The 19,263-nt window shown below is 39.7% G+C and overlaps 2 protein-coding genes across 3 annotated transcripts; both read right to left on the reverse strand.

Annotated features, from left to right (window-relative positions):
* Nucleotides 1-4,750: 4,750 nt before the first annotated feature.
* On the reverse strand, nt 4,751-6,119 carry LOC115738822 (F-box protein At3g07870-like). The gene is made up of 2 exons (XM_030671549.1): nt 4,963-6,119; nt 4,751-4,823 (listed from the first exon to the last, which is right to left on the reverse strand). The coding sequence occupies exons 1-2, from the start codon at nt 6,117-6,119 to the stop codon at nt 4,751-4,753; spliced, it is 1,230 nt and encodes a 409-aa protein (XP_030527409.1).
* A 2,039-nt stretch (nt 6,120-8,158) lies between these two features.
* On the reverse strand, nt 8,159-11,595 carry LOC115738930 (proteasome subunit alpha type-4). Of its 2 annotated transcripts, none has more exons than XM_030671742.2 (2): nt 11,433-11,595; nt 8,159-9,102 (listed from the first exon to the last, which is right to left on the reverse strand). In XM_030671742.2, the coding sequence occupies exon 2, from the start codon at nt 9,091-9,093 to the stop codon at nt 8,344-8,346; it is 750 nt and encodes a 249-aa protein (XP_030527602.1). In that variant the 5' UTR covers nt 9,094-9,102; nt 11,433-11,595; the 3' UTR covers nt 8,159-8,343. The 2 variants fall into 2 exon arrangements, with proteins under 2 accessions (XP_030527602.1, XP_048136875.1); XM_048280918.1 differs by having other exon boundaries at nt 11,440-11,583.
* Nucleotides 11,596-19,263: the final 7,668 nt, after the last annotated feature.

A 19,263-nucleotide genomic window follows, 5' to 3' on the forward strand; every position in this document is an offset into this window, starting at 1 on the left:
ATTTGAGCAAGAAAAGACTGAAAATTAGAGTTTTGAAAATAAGAATTAAGAAATTGGTACGGTTTGGCTCAATTAGTTGTCGCGACCCTCGATCTCGTCGGCGGGAGATCGTGGGCTAATGGGTCGCCCTTCGAGTCCACTTGCGTGTGGACCTTCGGACGCGGGCCTCTCCCAAGGCCCATTACCCAAATCGCAACGGAGGATAACGTGATCGACCTTCAGTGTGGTCTAGTGGCATGTGCTACGTGTGCATGCCAAGGAGTCGCCACCAATCGTTTCGTGGAAGGTACGATTGGAAACCCTATCGAATGGTCGGGAGTTTCTATTCGATTCTGCGAGAACCGGAGAAGTGGGATCGGGGACTTAGTTACGCCAACTATCAGAGTTGACGCCCTTTCGGTACCTAAGTTGATTGAGTTTTCTAACCTCGGATTTCATGCATATGAGTGGGGTACGAATCCTAAATCTAGGAGTTCATGCGGATGGGAATGACTATCCTAGCAATCACAATCAATGAAAGTAAATGCGCAAATCAAGGAATCCATGACATGCGGATAAAGCACACCAAATCAGCATAGCATTCTTGATATAGTCTTATTGGCTTAGAGAAAGGGTATTCAAAGCATAAGAGGAGGTCAGGAGTGATTTGGAGGCGATTCGCCCATGAGGGGCAAAATCGTAATTTTGAGAAAATTTAGGGATGATTTGCCAAAAAGGGCAAAATCGTCATTTCAGAAATAATCTGGAGTGAGAAATGTCAAAAATAGGATTGGCCATTTAAACGGACTCATTTCCTAATTTTCGACATTTTTTAGAGGTCCACAGGAATTTTTTGGACACAAATTACCCATAAAGGGTAAAATTATCAATTTTGAAAAGATCGGGAGAAGAAATCTCAAAAATAGGATTGGCCAGTTGATTGTGGCCATTCCTCAATTTTTGAAAATTTTGGGAATTTTTGGGAATTTTCTACAATTTTTCCTAATTTTTTTTTTTAATGATTTTTTAATATTTTTTAAATATTTTTTTATTATTAATTGGACCGGGTAAACCCGGTCAACGGACCAGGTCAACCCGGTCCACGGACCGGTCAGCCCGGTCCGAACCCACGCCCGGACCGGCTTCCTCCAAAACGGCGTCGTTCCCATCTTCGCGCTCAATTTTTTGAAAACTCCCGCTCAAAAATTGATGTATGTCTCAGATTGCGCCACATGGCACACTTTGGACGCTCCGATCTGGAGTCAAATCTAGGGTCAGACATGGGCCACGTGGCTAATCCACAACCCTCTGATCACTTGATCAGATCTACGGTCAAGATCTGACGACGTGGCTAATCCACGGCCGTTTGATCCTTAGATCAGATCTACGGTCACGATCGGACGACGTGGCTAATCCACAACCGTCCGATCAAAAGTATTATTTTTTTTCGAAAAATGATTTTTTTATTTATTATCTGAATTTTGAAAATCGATCCAACGATAAGAATTGTGACACGCGGCCAAACCTGGGCCGCGCGATCACAAAATATTTTTTTTTATTTTTGAAAAACCAGAATATTTTGAAAATTCATTTTTTGTTTTCCAAAAATCCCAGATCACAACACGTGGCACCACGCTAACCGTCGGATGAAGTTTGTTATTTTTTTATTTTCTGTTATAACCGAATCGCTGACATGGTCGCCACGTGGCCGCCACGTCAGCGCCACGTCGGCGATGACCGGGTCAACTTTCGTTGACCAGTCAACGCTCGACCGGAAAAGATGATCGGCGTCGGCGGGCCCTCGCCGGCGCCTCGTCGGATGGCCATATCTTGGCCATCCGACGTCCAAATCGCGTGAAATCAACTCCAAAAAACTCCGCTTGGCCTCCTCTACAACATATCCTAACCTCTACACAGCAGAACGACATTTCATAAATCTACAACTTCCGAAGAAACCGAGCTCCGGCGACTACCCTCCCTAGCCTTTTCTAACGTCGCACAAACATCTTAAGCTATCAAACTGCATCTGCAGAGTTATAGAACACTTACCTGATGCCCGCGATGGCTCGGTTCGGTCTAAACCGAACTCGCGAGTTCAAGATCGGTCGGAGGAGGTTGGGGGTCGACTCGGCGATTTTATGCAACAAAACCAGAAAAAAGAGACATGGACGGGATTAGAGGTAGGTTAAGATGATCCTGGACCAAAAATACCGAAGAAACAATGACTAGATTAGGCTACTCCATGGGAGCTCGAGATTGAGACCGGCGAAGGAGCTTACCTTTTCCGGCGACAAAACGGCGTTCGATTGGATTCAAACTCCTCTTCTGGACTCCACGAAGCTTGCTAGCTTAGTCTCGAGTTTTGGCTCGCACTGGATCACTCCAACGCAGGCTTCGAAGCTTGTTCTTGAACCCTCGTTAATGGCCGACTGTGGGCTCCGTTCCCCTCCCCTTCTCTCTCTCGATCTCCTCCTTTTCTCTTTTGCGAGCCCCCTTTTCTTTTTGTTCTCTTCGTCTCTCCTCTCCTCTTCTATTCTCTGCTCTCCTCCTTTCTTTTTCTATCCTCTGCTCCTTCGTTCCTCCCCCCTTCAGCGTCGCAAAACCGTCCCCCCTTTCTTTTTGTTTGCGAGCACTCACCCTTTTGTTAATCTCCACCCGTGCTCGCTCTAACCGCCTCCTTCTGGATCCTTCTCGAAGTTTCTGTTCGTTGAAGATAGCCGTTTGAAAAACGGCCTTGCTTCCTCTAATTTGCGCCGGTGCACACTTGGGGAAGACAATGAACAGTGCCGGGTCTCCGGGTCGGATCCGCCCGACCCGGAAGACCCGGTTCGTGCAATAAATGGCCAAATTGAGCTAGCAATTAACATTTTTTCATAAAATTGATGTCAAAAATTGCTTTCCCATCATGGATTACCTCTAAAGATGTGTTTTTCGTGAAAAATTCCTTTGAAATCGAGTGAAAACCCCAAATTTTGAGTAAGATCCGAAATTGATTTTTACAAAATTGGGGTCCTTAATGAAGGAATTAACCTCAATTGAGCCTACCATTGGATTCAGAAGGTCAAAAACTGTAGGCTAGGGGTCATAGGGTTCCATGGGTGCCCCTTAGTGAGAATTAATTTTGAATTTGGCCTTCTAGGGACTAAAATGAAAGAATTTTATGTGCAATTAAGTCCCTAATGCCAAAATTGAGCAAATTAACATGCAATTGGATCAAAATGTGAAATGTAATGCTAGAGAACCATGTCACAACCCTCAATAGTGAAGAAAGAAAAATAAAATGACCCCAAATGGTATTTTTATGTCTAATTTGTGGGGTGCATTTGTAAAGGAACACACAGATCCGAAATGGAATTTTCAAACTTTAAGAGGTCAAAATGAAAAGGAAATTAAAATAAAAATACTGACTATTTTTCTGTATTTTTGTGACCTCGAATGGTATTTTTTCTTATTTTTTGGGTATTTTCTTATTTTCTGAAAAATATCAAAAAATGCGAAAAATATGAAAAATTATTTTTTGGTCAAAAATGGTTCCTTGAGCTTGGCCAAGGCTACCAAAGTTGATTTTGCAATTTTTTAATTTTTTTGTGAATTTTTTATGAATTTTCAAAAATAAATCGAAAAATGATTGATTAAAAATCAGGTGTCAACATTAGTCCACACCTAGAATCGGACCAATATTCACCTGTTCATTTTAGGATAGTTCTTGTTCAATCGGGTTCTTTTACTCACCTCTAGTTTCAAGTGAGACATGATTATAAAGTCAAAGCATAAAGTCCGTTAATAAGAATGCAAAAAGTTCAGTATATTTTGATATAGGGCGGTGCTAAGCACCCCCATTTTGGCTAAGCCACTCTTCTTTTCAATTAATAGACTAAAACACCCTACTCTCTCTTCAATTTATTATTTCTTTTTTATCAACCTAATCAAAATAACTACCTTTATTTCTATTTTCTCTCTTAAATATCAATTTTACAATATAAATGCCAAGATAAATCCCTTATAATATCATTCTATAGTGGGTCATGTTATCACTTTTCTAGAGAAGGTCGTAATTTTCAATTTATGATCTCTTGCTTTTAATTAGAAAAGTTACATAAAAGGTTAGAAATTTCTAGTTATAACGGCTTATGAACACACAATTAACTGTCTATTTTTTTATGAAATAGTTTGAGGGTAACTTTATTTCAAAGTTGAAAATTAAAATTCAATCTAATTATCAAGCAATTTCTAAAGTTAAACATCGCTTATTTGTGCTTTCTTTTAAGCTTGTCACATTTTAATATGAATTGGAAGATGGGGTTGAAAATTTGTATACACATTCTGCACTTTCAAACTCATATAAGACTTTTTTAGGGGAAAGTTTTAAGCATATTTTATTTTTTTTTATCTTAGTTATACTAATTACTTTCTTCATAGAAGGAGTTGAACTCTATGCCCTTTAACGCAGTTTTGTGGATTAGCCTGAAAAAAAAAAAACAATAAATTGAAGAAAGATGAGGGTATTTCAGTAAGTTAACTAGAATAAAAGAGTGGCTTAGCCAAAATAGGGTGGAAATAGCGCAGCCCATATATATTGATAAATAGTATCATATGTTTTATTGAATTACTTTCTCAAGTAATATGATAAACATTATATAAAAAAAATAATCAATCAAAAATATTCAAGATCAAATGAGATGTAAGAGAGATATACAGAATCCATTAAATATCCTAATATTGCTAACATGATTTACAAATTATCCAATGTCAAAAGTCAAAACAATAGAATTCATTCCAAAGTCCAAACAGGGTGATCATTCCGGTTCTGAAAATGAAGAATGAAGAGATCAATAGCTGAGAACCTGTTATTTCCCACAATCATATAAACCAGCATCAACAATCAAAATTCTCTCTATACCCTAAACCCCAGAAAAACCAGACTAACTTCACTGATGATCTTTCAAGGGCACGAGGCTCGGTTTAAACTCGGCGACTACTAACCTGCTCGTCATTCTGCTTGCGCTAAATTTCACGTGGACTCTTTTGATTGTTTTCGACTGCAGATTATACTCAAAGAATCCCCTGCGAGGCCAGAACAGAAGCAACTCACCGTCTTGGCTATCTATAAGCTGCACGTCTTTGTAGTCAGAGTAGCTTGTCATGGACCCAGAAGTCGGATGCCGCTCGAGATCAATATCGCACTTCTTTACCCAATGCCAGCTCGCATGGTCCTCCAAAACCCATATGCCCACAAGTTTTACGCAAATTGCATAGGCATATACGCTGCCGTACATTTCCACCAAGTGCATATTCGAACGTCCCTCGCTCGATCGGCATGAATCTCCCGGATGAGGCATAAAACGAAGTTTGCTCTCTCTAGTGCTAAAGACCATGACGGAATGCGAACAAGGTGGCGACCTACCTTCCTTCCCAACCGCCATCCAGTGAAGATGGCCCTTTGCGCCAGATGGGGCTTCTTGTTCTCTAGGACGGTAGGGATACGTCCCGACATCTTTCCACGCCGCTGGCCCTATGCCGCCCACCTGATACCAGAAGCCAATGGGAGTTTCTCTGTAAGAAAGCAGCCGATACTTGTTCGAAAGCGAATGGAGAAAGAAACCACATATCGTTCCTTCTCGCCGCAAGTCAATTCGCTCCCGCGTTATGGGGTTGCTAATCTCATACAAAGATGGGGTACGGAAGATAAGCAGTCCGTCGCAACAACCTAGAAGATCACAAATGTCGTACATGGTTATTGGGAGTGGGAATCTCGGTAGCTTGGATTGTCTAATCCGTTGCGTCTCCGGGGAGCCCCAGTTGAGGACACCCAAAAAGGGCGGGTCATCGGCGCGGCGCTCGGAGAGCATGGAGTACAGGATAGGCTCTGAAGAAGCTCTTTGAAGATGCACTCGAGTGAAGTAAGCCGTCGCGATCAAAGCACGCCACCTTCTGCATACTCCTTTTGCGTGGCCGAGTTGGTCGACAACCAGTCTGCTGAGCACATTCACTACGACATCATCCGGTAAGGTTTCGAAGCTGTCCCGCCTCTCGCAATCAGATGTGCCGTCCCGCTTCTCGGCATCAGATGTGTCGACCGACCTCTCGCCCCGACGATGGCGCGAAAGCCACGGGAAGCAGCGAGAAACCACCCTAGGCATCACTGTCAGTAAATGAGCAACGATGTGTTGGATCCAATTGCAAAACCAAGTCATCTGTACGAGTCAATGATTTCAGTCGAAGCTTCGAAAATTCTAAAAAGAAACAGAAAAAAGTTGATAACTTCAAGTCACAGCAGCGAGGTTGCGAGGCAGAGTCGGAGGGAGGAAAACCGAAGCAGAAACAGAAACGGAGGAAGTTCGGAAAAAATTAGGATATTTCCATTCTCCATATCTTTTATGATCTGGGTTGATCATCATCTCATCGTTATCTTCAATAAAAGCAACTTCTTCGACATGTTTTTCGGAAATAAATTAGTTAAGGAAAATATTTTTCGATATCAAACAAAAAAGAACACTTTGAAAACTAGGGAAAATACGATTCCCCTCTTTCCTCCCTACGATTCTTCACCTTTTTTAATTATTTATTATAAAAACTCGGAATTTTTTAATTATATTTTTTTGTAATTTTGTATTTACTTTTTTTTTTCTATCTTCTTTTTCCAGTCGCTAGCCACTGGGATGGGCGGCGACCGGCCACGGCGAGGGACGAGCCTCGCTGGCCTCGGGCAATTCTCCACCTCACCCGATCCGGCAAGCTCGAGCCTTATCGGCTCCTCGTTGTGAGGCCCTCACCGGCCTAGGGCGAGCGGTTGTGGCCAATTGTTGACTGTCTCCATAGTCGATGACCTAAGGGGAAGAAAATAAATAAATAAAATATAAAAATATTTCAAATTTCAAATTTTCTAGTTTATTTTCTGTAACAAAATCAATTTTTTTTACCAAACACAAAAAAAAAAAATCAGTTCATTTATTTTTTTAACCAAACACTTAAAAATATTGTCATTTTCTTGGAAAATGACTTTCCAAAAAGAATTTTTGAAAATCATCACATTTTTTGCAAAATAAACAGAATCTTCGTGTTTGAACATTCATCTGCACATTGCGTGACTTTTCCTAGAAAAATGTAATTAAAATGTAGCATGCTACATTTAGGATAATTACCATATTCTTTTAACGTATCATTTAGTTATAAAATGTAGGTATAAAACAAAATTATCAAATTTTTGGGAAAAAAATAAAAAGCATACCATTCACTGAATTCAATCGAAGGTTGAAAATTTTTGGAAAGAAATAAATTAAAAAAAAATTGATACCTCCACTTCAAAGTAGCAAGGTAGCGAGATAGAGTCGGGCGAAAATTGCCACACACTGGGGACTTCGAGAGGGGTGAGAGACCTATCGGAGAGCAAAATAGAGATGGAGACAGAGGGCGCTGCACTGAGACCGCCATGCAATCGGCTCTGCAGGCGAGCTGGGAAACCACAATCTGCCCAACCCGACCCACCCCGACCTTGGCAAGTCGAGGAAAAGGACAATGAAAATTATAAGTTTATTGTAATTATGCTAATTCCATTCTAAGGCTTTCAATTATACAAATTGAGTTTTAAACATTTTCGTAATTTGCCAATTGAGTCCTTCTAATCAAAATTGACCGAAAATCGCAAACATGATGACTAGCCATCTTACATAACCCGATCAGTACTAACATAAACAATTTCTATAATTTTAAAAAAAAATTAAACTTTTCTCTATTTGCTTTCAATTTGGTTGGCAAGGGTTATCAAGTACTAATGACCCTCGACGCCACCGGGGCAGGGCCGACAAGCATTCGCTAGCAGCCGCTGGCAAGGGTCTCCCCAGATCTAGGCGATGGCCACCTCGCTAGCTGGTGACGAGGGCTTGTTATCCAATGAACACGAGATAATGATGATGAACGAGACATAATCTAGCGACACAAGATAATAATGATCCAATGATATATAATTATAAGATAGTCATCTAACGAAACCTAATAGATTCTTATCAAAATAACGAAAAATATATAGAAATTACACAATTCTTCATTCTTTTTTTTTTTTCCCGTTTCTCAGTGGTCAAATCAAATAAATATGGATCATGCTCTAGTCAGATGGAATTGAAGGCCCCGTTGCAAGCAGAGCCAAGCACGAACACACTATAATAGGAATGGAAAGAGAGAGTAGGGAAAACCATGACAAAAGGTAATAATAATGCAAACTGGATCAAGAGTTGAGAGTGCTAATTGAGAGAGCCATAAGGTGAATCAGGAAACAGTTTTAGCAAGTCTAAATTTAACATCAGTACAAGGACTACCTCAAGCAGCCCAAATGTATAAGAAGACCCGGAATAATTCTTAAAAGAGCTTTTATGCTTCTGTAGAAGGCTGTGCCACCCCAAATTTCGCCAAGAGCTTGTTCAAAGACTCGGGTGAACAGACTTGGTACTTCACATTCCCAGAAGGCATTAGGAACACTTCAGCCAGTTCAAGCTTGTCCGAAGTAAGGCTAGTGCTGTCCATAGTTTTACTCAGCACCTTTAGGGCAAGCTGGATTGCCTCCTCTCTGTTGATCTCATCTTTGTAATCTTGCTTCAGAATCGATTGTGCTGCTTGGTTATTGGCACCAATTGCTGCAGCTTTCCAACCGCCATAGTTTCCGCTAGGATCGCTCATGTAAAGCTGAAAACCATAGTTCTTGTCCCATCCTGCAAACAGAAATGAAACACCAAATGGGCGTAGCCCACCAAATTGCGTATAGCCTTGCTTAGTATCGCAGAGTGATTGAACTAGCTGTTCCACAGGCATTGGCTCCTGGTACGCATATGTGTAGCGTTGAGCTTGAACTCTTGCGGTGTTGATTAAAATGTTGGCATCAGACATAATTCCAGCAACGGCGCATGCAACATGATCGTCAATCTTGTACATCTTCTCAGTTGAAGTTGAGGTTTGCAAAAGCTTGGAAGTAACCTTCTTTTCACCAACCAAGACAACACCATCCTTAGCTAGTATCCCGATTGCACTCCCAGCATTGCCAATGGCCTCCATTGCATACTCAACTTGGTAGAGGCGACCTTCAGGGGAGAAGATCGTCGTGCGACTGTCATATCTCCGGGACATCTTTGGTAGCTGAAAATAATAAAGGGAAAGAAGTAAATTGGAGAAGACAATTATGAACTGAAACTGGAAGCGATGAAAAACTTCGTTGTGGGTAAAGTATGGACAAAATGTTCTTCAACTCCACGTGCCTCTCTTCAAACTGTGGCCTATGAACATTTGGAAGAGTGAAAAGGGCACATTAAACTTCCAAGAAGACTCCACCAAATCTTTATCAGAGAGTAAACTACCAATTGGTACTCTAACATAAGCCAAGCGCGATGATAACTACACTATTGGTCACAAAGCAACTACAATTGGAGAAAAAGATAACTCAACAGAAAACAATGACCATGCTATGTTCTCAGCAGTAGACAATGACAACTCAAAAGAGGGTCAGCTCTGGAATTATCTAACAGCCATTTATGTTGGCCAACTAACTGGAGATGTATATATAAAACAACAAAAACTAACAAGAGGGTCAGCACTGCAATTATCTAACAGCCATTTCTCTTGACCAAACTTAATAAAAATGTATATATAGCCAATATAGATCGTTCTTTTCTAGGGTCAAAAAGCAGACAGATGTGTCACAAAGCAGGCTACATGTGAAAAGGAAGTCCCTAGTATGGAATATATCACTTGGAGTATCCATTATTCCATTCCAAATACCACATCTAATGGCTTGTTCTCAATGGCAACAGGCTGAGGGCCTAGTACAGTCAATATAATCGGCGCAGCTAAGATGAAAATATTAGAAAGTCAGTGCAATAGTGCATGTAGATTCAGCTAGATTTGTAATGCACATGCTTTGCTATTTTATTTGAGCAAGGGATTCAGCTAATCATTGTTATAACACATCTACCCCTTTCTCATTAACAGGATTAACTTGAGCAATTTAAAACTTTCAAAAAAACAAGGCAACTAAGCCCAAGGCGTATAAATATTACATCAATGTGGATGGAAGAAGCAATTTCAAAGTATATTGTATAGAATCCGGCATTTTCAGATCAAGGGTTCGTAACTGATAATGTAATTCCAGCCCCAAATATGTATCACTTCATAGCAAGTACAGTCGGAGAAAAATACCACCATCACACAACTAGTGTTAGTCACGTATTCAATCAAGTATGAGAAGCAAAAGACACGTGTAACAGAATGTTTTTCACCTCCCATGTTGTTTCTAGAGAAGACATCAAGCCTACAAACAAACCAGTATATCAGAAAGATGTACTTAGCAGGCAGATAATCATGCAGCATTCCCCAGCATAACTTTTTGGAGCTTTTCATTGTCAAAGTTCCCGTTACAACACAATTTCAAAGTCAAATGAAAGAAGAACGATAGTGCAAGTATGATATAGAGAATGCATGATCCAAAGCACCTTGCAAACAAGTTAACCAAACTAAACCAAGCTCAACCTAAGTCACAAAAGGAAAGTTAGCTAACCAGACAGCCAAAATTTCTCATCAAATTCAAGTCTCATTACAGCATGAGGCGACTTTGTTCAAAAGAAGATGTATCTCAATGTCATCACAGATTAAGGAGAAAAATTTCTGAAGCAGTTTCAGCCACAGAAAGAGAATAAGAGACGATCAAAAAATTGCCAGCAGGAAAATACCCTAGCACGGCCTTATGGCCCACTCTACCTCAAGCCTCCCCAACTATTACAGGCAACAATTGCCAAAAGCAACAGGGTAGAAATACATAATAGAAATTCAAAATCGCTGCACAAGACTACTTGAAATTGTCTAAAATTGCCATGCACTATCCATATTAACATGTCAGTGTTATTCAGCTTCAACGGATATCAATTTCCTCTGCTAAGAGCCCCAGCCATTGGAAGGAAAGAAGTTAGCCCATGTTGCACAAGCGCCAATTCAGACACAGAAACTTAAAAATCTGGGCCTAACCACAAATCACCAAAGAGCCGAGCATACTCCACAAACTTAAAAATCTTCACGGAAGAAAGTTCGAAGGTTTCGAACTTGACGACCTAAAACCAAATCTCCCGAGCACAATAACCGCAAAATAAATCCCCAAAAGGCCTAGAATCTTCGACGCCGAACCTACAAACCGCTAATCTCCATCTTCCTCCCGCAATTTTTAAGGCGGAAGTCGCAGCAGCTGCGTCTCGGTCAACCCCCAATATCCCCCACTCTCATCGCATTACCCTGAACACCCACCGAATCTATACCAACCCGAGCGCTCCGCCCAAAACCCTCAACCCACCGGCTTTGAGATCGACATCAAGCTAACGAGGTGTGGACTAACCCTCCACACCTCGATCCCGCATCCCCGCGAGGTCGCCAAGCCCTATAAAAATGGAGAGAGAGAGAGAGAGAGAGAGAGAGAGAGAGAGTACTGTTAGCGAAGTTCCGGCGACGGCGAGGACTCCGACCAGTTGCCTGAGATCGCGAGATTTGCAGCGAACAGAGAGAGCTTGGGTGAGCACAAATGTGAAGTGAAAGTGAGGGGGGGGTTTTCAGATTATAATTCGTTTTCTTCGGAGGGTGGATTGTTGGCAAAGAAACGTGGGTTTCTCTTCGTGTGGGGTCCTCCGTAAAATTGAAAAACAAAAAAACAAAACGAATATATACAGAATTTCTGGAAAAACGTATACATCTATGTAATGTATGTGTGATTATGTAAGTTTTCTGCCGTTTTTTATTTTATTTTTCTTCTTTCCGGACGTTGGATCAATATAAGCCAGAAAAATAACACCTAAACAAATTTGAGAAAATTATCAAAACACTACTAAACTTATTGTAATTGTGCTAATTCAACCTTTAATCACTTTTTTTTCTTTGCTAATTCAATTCTGTTAATTTTGTATTTGTGTCAATTCAATTCATTTGACCTGCAGACGAAGCATGTCAAAGCCGACGTGGTCAATGACCGGGACACCCTCACCGGCCTGGGCCAAGGGTGTCGCGACCCTCGCCCAATTTGGGTGAGTGAGGTCATCACGACCGTCGCCTAGCCCAAGCGAGGGCCGCGACACCCTTGCCCAATGCTGGCGGGGACGCCCTCGCCGGTGGAGACAAACAAAAATGAAGAAAAATCAGAAAATCATAAAATATTATTTAAATAAGTGTCACGTCAACATCAACATGCCATGTCAACACCGACTATCCAAATAAATTGAATTGGAAAAAATGTAAATGGTTTAGGAGTGTATTGGCAAAAAAAAAAATATTTATGACTAAATTGACACAATTACAATGGGTTTATGACTATTTTGGTAATTCTTCCAAACAATTTTCATCATCCTTTTGTCCGGGGAGGGTTCATAACATAGTTTTCGCCAAGATTTAATCCGATCGCCCTGGCATGAAGTGTCGCACGACAATCACATATCTAAAGCCAAGCGTCGCGTGAGGGGAGTAAACTAAAATCAAATGAATACAAGCATGCATTTCATGACATATTAGCTTAACTTAATTTTTAGAAATTTAAGCGGGGTTAATACCACGAAAACTTCAAACTAGTACACCTAAGACAAATTTTCTCCAAAATATTTTTTGACCACAAAAAATTCCAAACTAGTACACATTTGATAAATTTAATAAAATTTATAAAATTTTATGTGTATGAATTTTAGTTTTTAACGAAATTAACGGAGGATAAATTTATCACATTGGTTTGAGTTTTTTTATAAAAAGGTTTTTGGATAAATTTATCAAATATGGGTTTTTATGGTTAAAAAAAATAGTTTAAGATAAATTTGTCATAATTTTTTGTGGTGAAAAAAATAATTTATGATAAATTTGTCATAAACGTATCAATTTGAAAAATTTTCCGTGTATTAACCTTTTTAAGAAATAACGAGATGTGAGAGCCGAAATGAGATAAACGTTGGAAAACACATATGTGACAATATTTCTTTTGTCTTAGACTTTTTACAAAACTATACTCAATAAAACCAGAAGATTGGGGATGACAAATCAAATGAATCGACCTTAATTATTGCACGTGTCTTATCACGTGAGAATCATAAAAATAAAATGCCATGTGATCAGCATAAAAATATTTGGACTTTGATATACATACATATATTTACAATCATTATCTCTTTTTTTTTTTTTTTTGAGCATATAACAGAATCGTATTTACAAATAGATAATAATTGCATAGTATCCCATCCACTCCTAGATGTCTAGCAACTTCTCATGAAAAACTGACGGCTCCTTTGGGTTTGATTGTGAGGAAATTATGGAAAAATAATCTTAAACTTATTATACTTTTATCAAGTTACACTCCGTTTATTTTGCAAAAAATGTGGCGCCTAAAAAGATATTTTCTAGAAAGTCGATCGAAAAGATATTTTTACGTTTTTATTCTTTTATGAGAGCTAGTGCGATGCCTCGGGACGTCACTCGCGACATGTGTCATTCAATTTATTTTTGTTATTAGCATGCGGGAGTGTAACAAACTTTTCACAATCATCCCATACAAGAAAATCGCTTGAACACATAGGGTTCTTCATTTATTAAATATCATAATTACAATTTTAGTACATCATCTAAGCTGCATACAAGATACATAGTGCTGAAAAAAAGGGTCAGGTCAACTAACTCCACTACTTCAACAGCTAACCTAGACATAGATCGAGCCATCATCCAATGGCCATTAGCATCATCTCGTCTTCTCCAACATCTTATTCAAAGGGCCATCCTATACGTTTGAAAAATTACCGGAGTGAGCCGAAGCCCAGTAATGAAATCTCTAAGTTTAAGTCAGAAAAATCAGCTAGGCAGGGGGAGTTTGGTTCGACATTTAGAAGTAGCATTTGGCCCCGAATGCTCCTTTGAAAAATGTTGAACCGTTTGGCAAGCATTTCAATGAGCATTTGGCCAAATATTCCTCTTGGGAAGGTTGAAAGCTCAATGCTAGAAGCCCCAGCATTAGCTTTCAGCATTTGCATTCCCCCAAAGTTCTTTCAAATGTCGAACCAAACCCACCCTTAACCTGGTACAACATAACACAAGAAATAATGCATTTCAAATGCATGGGCACATGCTTTACCTTTCCTTCATAGTATTCCAAAACCATCTAGCAACAATATAACACAACATTGGCCACTCACATACATGTATTTGATCCATTACTTTCCTCCAAAAGTCTCTCCGAGGCATCCCAACTCCAGGGCATCTCCGATACCACAGTAGGGGCATTTCGACTACTGATGCATCCCGACACTATTGGGCATCTCCGATCACATAGCAAGGGCATCTCGACTCTCGAGGCATCCCGAAAATCTTCACGGGGTATCATCACATTTAATCCTTAGGAGTGGCTTAATTATCGTATTCTCATGGTATTAATGATAAATCCACATTTGCATGCATTTTAATACATAAGTTCACTTGCTTATGCCATCACACATTCCTTGATGCAATAAAATGTATTGGTCCATCAATTTGAAAACGTATCCGACTTTGAACATACTTTAGGCTTTGAAACAGCTTAGTTCAGAAACAGAAAAATACTTCAAAACTTTGAAAACATTTTAGTTCATAATCAAAAAAATACTTCAGACTTTGAAAGCAGCTTAGCTCAAAAGCAAAAAATGCTTCAAACTTTGAAAGCACCTTAGCTCAGACGCAGAAAATGCTTCAGATTTTGAAAACTCCTTTGCTCAGATACAGAAAATGCTTCAGGTTTTGAAAATAGTTATGTTCAAAATCTGAAAATACCTCGAACGTTGAAGACAATTTAGCTCAGAAATTGGAAATACTTCAGATTTTGAAAATAGTATAGACTTTAAAAATCAGTTCGGACTCATCTCAACACCTATACCCGCCTCTTTCAATGTTCGATTTGGTTTATTCCCACCCCTTCATCATCCTAAAAGCCTGCATGAACCGCTCCTTGTCCGGGCCCTCTCATCCCAGTGATCACTCCCCGCCCACATCAAATCGGGTCGTTACGGGTCCACTAGCCTTCACATAGTTCATCCCCAAACTACAGACCTAAGAAGGGAATCTCGCTTGACTTGTCACATACCGAGCCTTATGATTTGTAGGTGTCCCGCTTAGCTCGTCCCATATTGAGCCTCACGATTTATCAAGTCCAATGTGATTGATGCTAATGACACACTTACATTCGTTCATCTCTCATGCAAGCATTGATGACTTACTAATCTCATTGCATTATGCAATACAAGTAATGCTAAATAAACCACGCATTTCAATACTATTATCCACCTTCTTGCTTCATCATATGTTCTTCAAAATCATGACAATAATTAGTCAAACAATGGTACAAAAACAACGCATGTACATACTTAGTAGATGGATGTGATGAGTAGAAATCAGACTCAACACCTCAAACTCAGCACCTCAGGCTCAGCACTTCAGACTCAACATTTCAAACGCAACAAACTTTTCGAACTCTAAAAGCTCTGAAAGTGAATCAGACTCAAAAAGTTCTTAAAGCAATTAGATTCTGAAAGTTTTGGAAATAATCAGACTCTGAAAGTTTCGAAAACGAGTTAGACTCTGAAAACGAATGGGGCTATCAAAATGGTTCATACTCAAAAAGTGAATAGGATTTAGAAAGCTCTGAAAGCAATTTAAACTCTGAGAACAGTTCAGACTCAATAAGTAATTCCAGCTCTGAGAACAATTCAGGCTCAAAAGTAGTTCGGAACCAAAAACGATTTAGACTCAGAAATCGGTTCAGGCTGAGAAAATAGTTTTAGACTCAAAAAGCAGTTTCAGACTTCGGGAACTATCAGACTCAGAAAACGTGTTCAGAGCCAGAGAACAAGTTCAGAAGAAGAAAACAAGTTACAGAATTTGGAAACTCATTAGACGCAGTAGGTGTCGAAGACCCATCAGGCGTTGGAAACGACTCAGACTTTAAAAACATCGAATACGGTAAGGTCTGAAAACTGTACGAATGCAAAGAAAATTTCAAGACTTTGGAAACACATCAGATTCAATAAGCTCTGGCAACTATTCTGAGCATACACAAACTTTGGAAAAATACTTGTCAAACGTGTAAGCACTCATCAAGGCGACATCGGTCCCGACCACATAGCACCATGTCACAATTGAACAGATTCATACTTGTCAAATCACTACAGCTATGGTCATGCACACCAATCAACCAAGTCTGATGTGCTCAGTAGACTAGGCTAACTTAACGCCTAGAAACTTCACTTACCTTAGACGTAGCTCAAACAACCAAACTCTCATCACCTTGTTTTCCCTTTTCGTTTCTCAGATTCAGAAGTAAAACAGAGATTTCCTTCTCTCAGATACCCTTTTTTAACTTCTAGAATCTTTCGGCCAAAAAAAAAAAAAAAAACTTCTAGAATCTATTTTGGGCTTTTTTTCGAAAATAGGTCTAAAAGAAAATTACCAAAATAGGCCTATTTTTATTTATTTATATATGGATTTGGGCCCCACGCGGCAGTCTTAGTGCCGCACAAGGGTTTCCCCTTTTTTTTTTAAATTTTTTTTCTTTTTTTGTTTTAACCATTTTTTATTATTCAAAATAGGTCTAAAAAAAATAGGAAAAATGGAAATGGAGTCAGGTTTTGGTAATCACGAATTATATCAAAATCTACATCGAAGGCTAGCATCACGATCTCGTAATGCTCCGCCCGTGAAGATTGGCACCGGCGGCAAGATTTCAACTGAGCTTGAAATCTTGGGCCAGTGTAAGGTAATGGAGAACGACGGCGTCGAATGGAATTCAACGGCGAATGAGCAAAAGAAACCCTCCGATCGAAGCGCGTGTACTTTAAGTTTAAGCTACTGGATGAAGATGGAGACCGTGAGCGACGGATGACAATGGAGATTCTAACGGCGGTCGGCTGGCTATATTTTCTCAACCGCTGAGAGAGATTCGATTTTTTCGCCCAAAAATGGGCTTTTTTTTTCGAAAATAGACCTATTTTGAATAATAAAAAAATGGTTAAAAGAAAACAAGAAAAAGAAGTTACAAAAAAAAAAAAGGGAAACCCAAGTGCCGCACAAGGCCCGTGTGGGGCGCTAAGACTGCTGTGCGGGGTCCAAATCCGAAAATTTAAAAAAAAATAGGCCTATTTTCGTAAAAAAAAAAATTAGATCTATTTTCGAAAAAGCCCATCTATTTCTTAGCTCAAGATCCCTCTTACTCCAAGGCAAGAAAAGTCTTTTGGTGAAGGTAAGGATCTGATTCTGAATTACCCATCACGATGATTTTAAGTAAATATTACAAGTGACAACGATCTTATTTAATCTTTTGACAAATGGAGGGAGACATGGTGACTAATGGGTTAAGGCAATGACACCTTAGTCTCTTAGGCTGCGTTTGGTCATCCGAGCATATTTGCTGGATAGGATAATATCGAATAGAATAAGGGTTGGATAAGATTTTAAATATCCCATCCAATGTTTGCAGACTTCCAAAATATAGAATGGATTCAAATGAGCATAATCAAAGGAGTGTTTGATTTATAGAATTTAAATTAAAAATAAATTCTCTCGTTGGCTCCCGATCAAGAACGTCCACGTCTCCAACGACTCTGTCTCCGATCTGATTACGCACCAAGGTCAAAAACTCTTAACTCTCATCAAGGAAAATTCCACACTCTGTTTTTCCCTAAACAGAGCCCGTAAGCTCCGGTGCCGCTTTTCCCGGCGGCCAAAGGCGGGAGGCAGGTCGTTGCTCGTGGGAGGAGCAGTGGTGGAGTCTGCTCAGAACGTTGCAGTGCCAGTCCCACCTCAAGAAAGCTTTGGCGAAGGCTTCTCTGAGTATCTCCGGTATCTCTGTCGTGCTCGTGATCTGTTTCGATGGTGGCCATACTAGTAAGAGAAATCGGAACTAGAGAGATGATGGTAGCATTGGGAAAAATAGCGATCAGCGTGCAAAGAAGAAGAACGCGTGAGTTTTTTTTTCCCCTCAGTTTTTCAAATTTCACACATTCTATTTGCATTTATCCCACCTCTAGGAGGGATTTTTTTTTTTTTTATCCTGACCTCTATCCAGGCTATATCCAATCATACCTAGATTTTGTGCCACTCGAAAGATCGGATGGGATAAAAGTTTTCATATCTAAAATTTTATTCGGCCCGCCAAATGTAACCTTAGGTGTCAAATGTAAGGGTGTCTTCACCCTCAAGAAGACAACTACTCATACATGCAAAGTTAGAAGGAGGACATGGGTCTTTGCATGTTTTCTCAAAGAGGACATGTGGGTGTTAGGTGGGTTAAGAAAATGATGGTTGGAATGAAGCCTTCCCCTACGTATAAGCAAGTGGGCTTTCATTAGAGAAATTGCGTCGTTACGAAAATCAAAATAAGATATTCCTAACTTCGTTAATTCACTAAAATTATTGCCGGATGTTAGGAAAACATCGACTTAGTAAATATAGAACTCGAAAATCTTGGACATATGTTTCGGAGATTGTCCATCCTCGTCGACATCTAAGACGACGCTAAATTAATCAACATCACCGTACACTTCGACATTTGTCAATATAATTTTGACACGTCTCACGGTTGCAGGAAAGCATCCTCCGCGTTTTCCGTACCTTGCAAATATTATTACCTTATATGGAAATTTTTGAATGTCACAGCTGGGCCTCGCCAGATCCGGTGACACGAGCTCGACCTCGCTAGCCTTGGGCTAGTGGATGTGGCCAGTCACCGACCGTCGCCGTGGCCGGTGATTGGCTGAGAAAGAAAAAAATAATAAAAAATTGAAAAGATTTTAAAAGAATTAAGAAAATTTTAAATTATTAAAACTAGGGAATGTGAAGGAGTGGAGGGAATTTTTTTTTTTTTTCAAAAAGAGGAATACATTTGCACCACTTTTGAAGGTACTTTTTCTATGGGTGGAAAATGTTTTCCTTTGACTAGCTTATTTTTCATGAGCCAAACGCCGAAAAATCTAAAGAACATTTTCCTAAAAGTTATTTTCCACGAAACAAACGGAGTCTTAGTCCTAAATCTTTTCACGTTTTGCCAATTAAGTATATTCGATCAATTATGATTGAAAATCATTATGCAAAAGTAGACCGTTCTATGTGACATGATTGACGGCTCAAGAATGATGTGAACAATTTTAAGAATTTAAATATTTTTGGATTTTTTTATTAATTTTTCATTTTCTTGTCTTTATGTGTGTGTGTGTGTTTTTTTTTTACATCTCTAGCCGACGACTCGCCAAGCAAAAGTGAGGGCCAACGACCTTCACC

The sequence above is a fragment of the Rhodamnia argentea genome, chromosome 1 (assembly GCF_020921035.1).
Source record: "Rhodamnia argentea isolate NSW1041297 chromosome 1, ASM2092103v1, whole genome shotgun sequence".
NCBI lineage: Eukaryota > Viridiplantae > Streptophyta > Magnoliopsida > Myrtales > Myrtaceae > Rhodamnia > Rhodamnia argentea.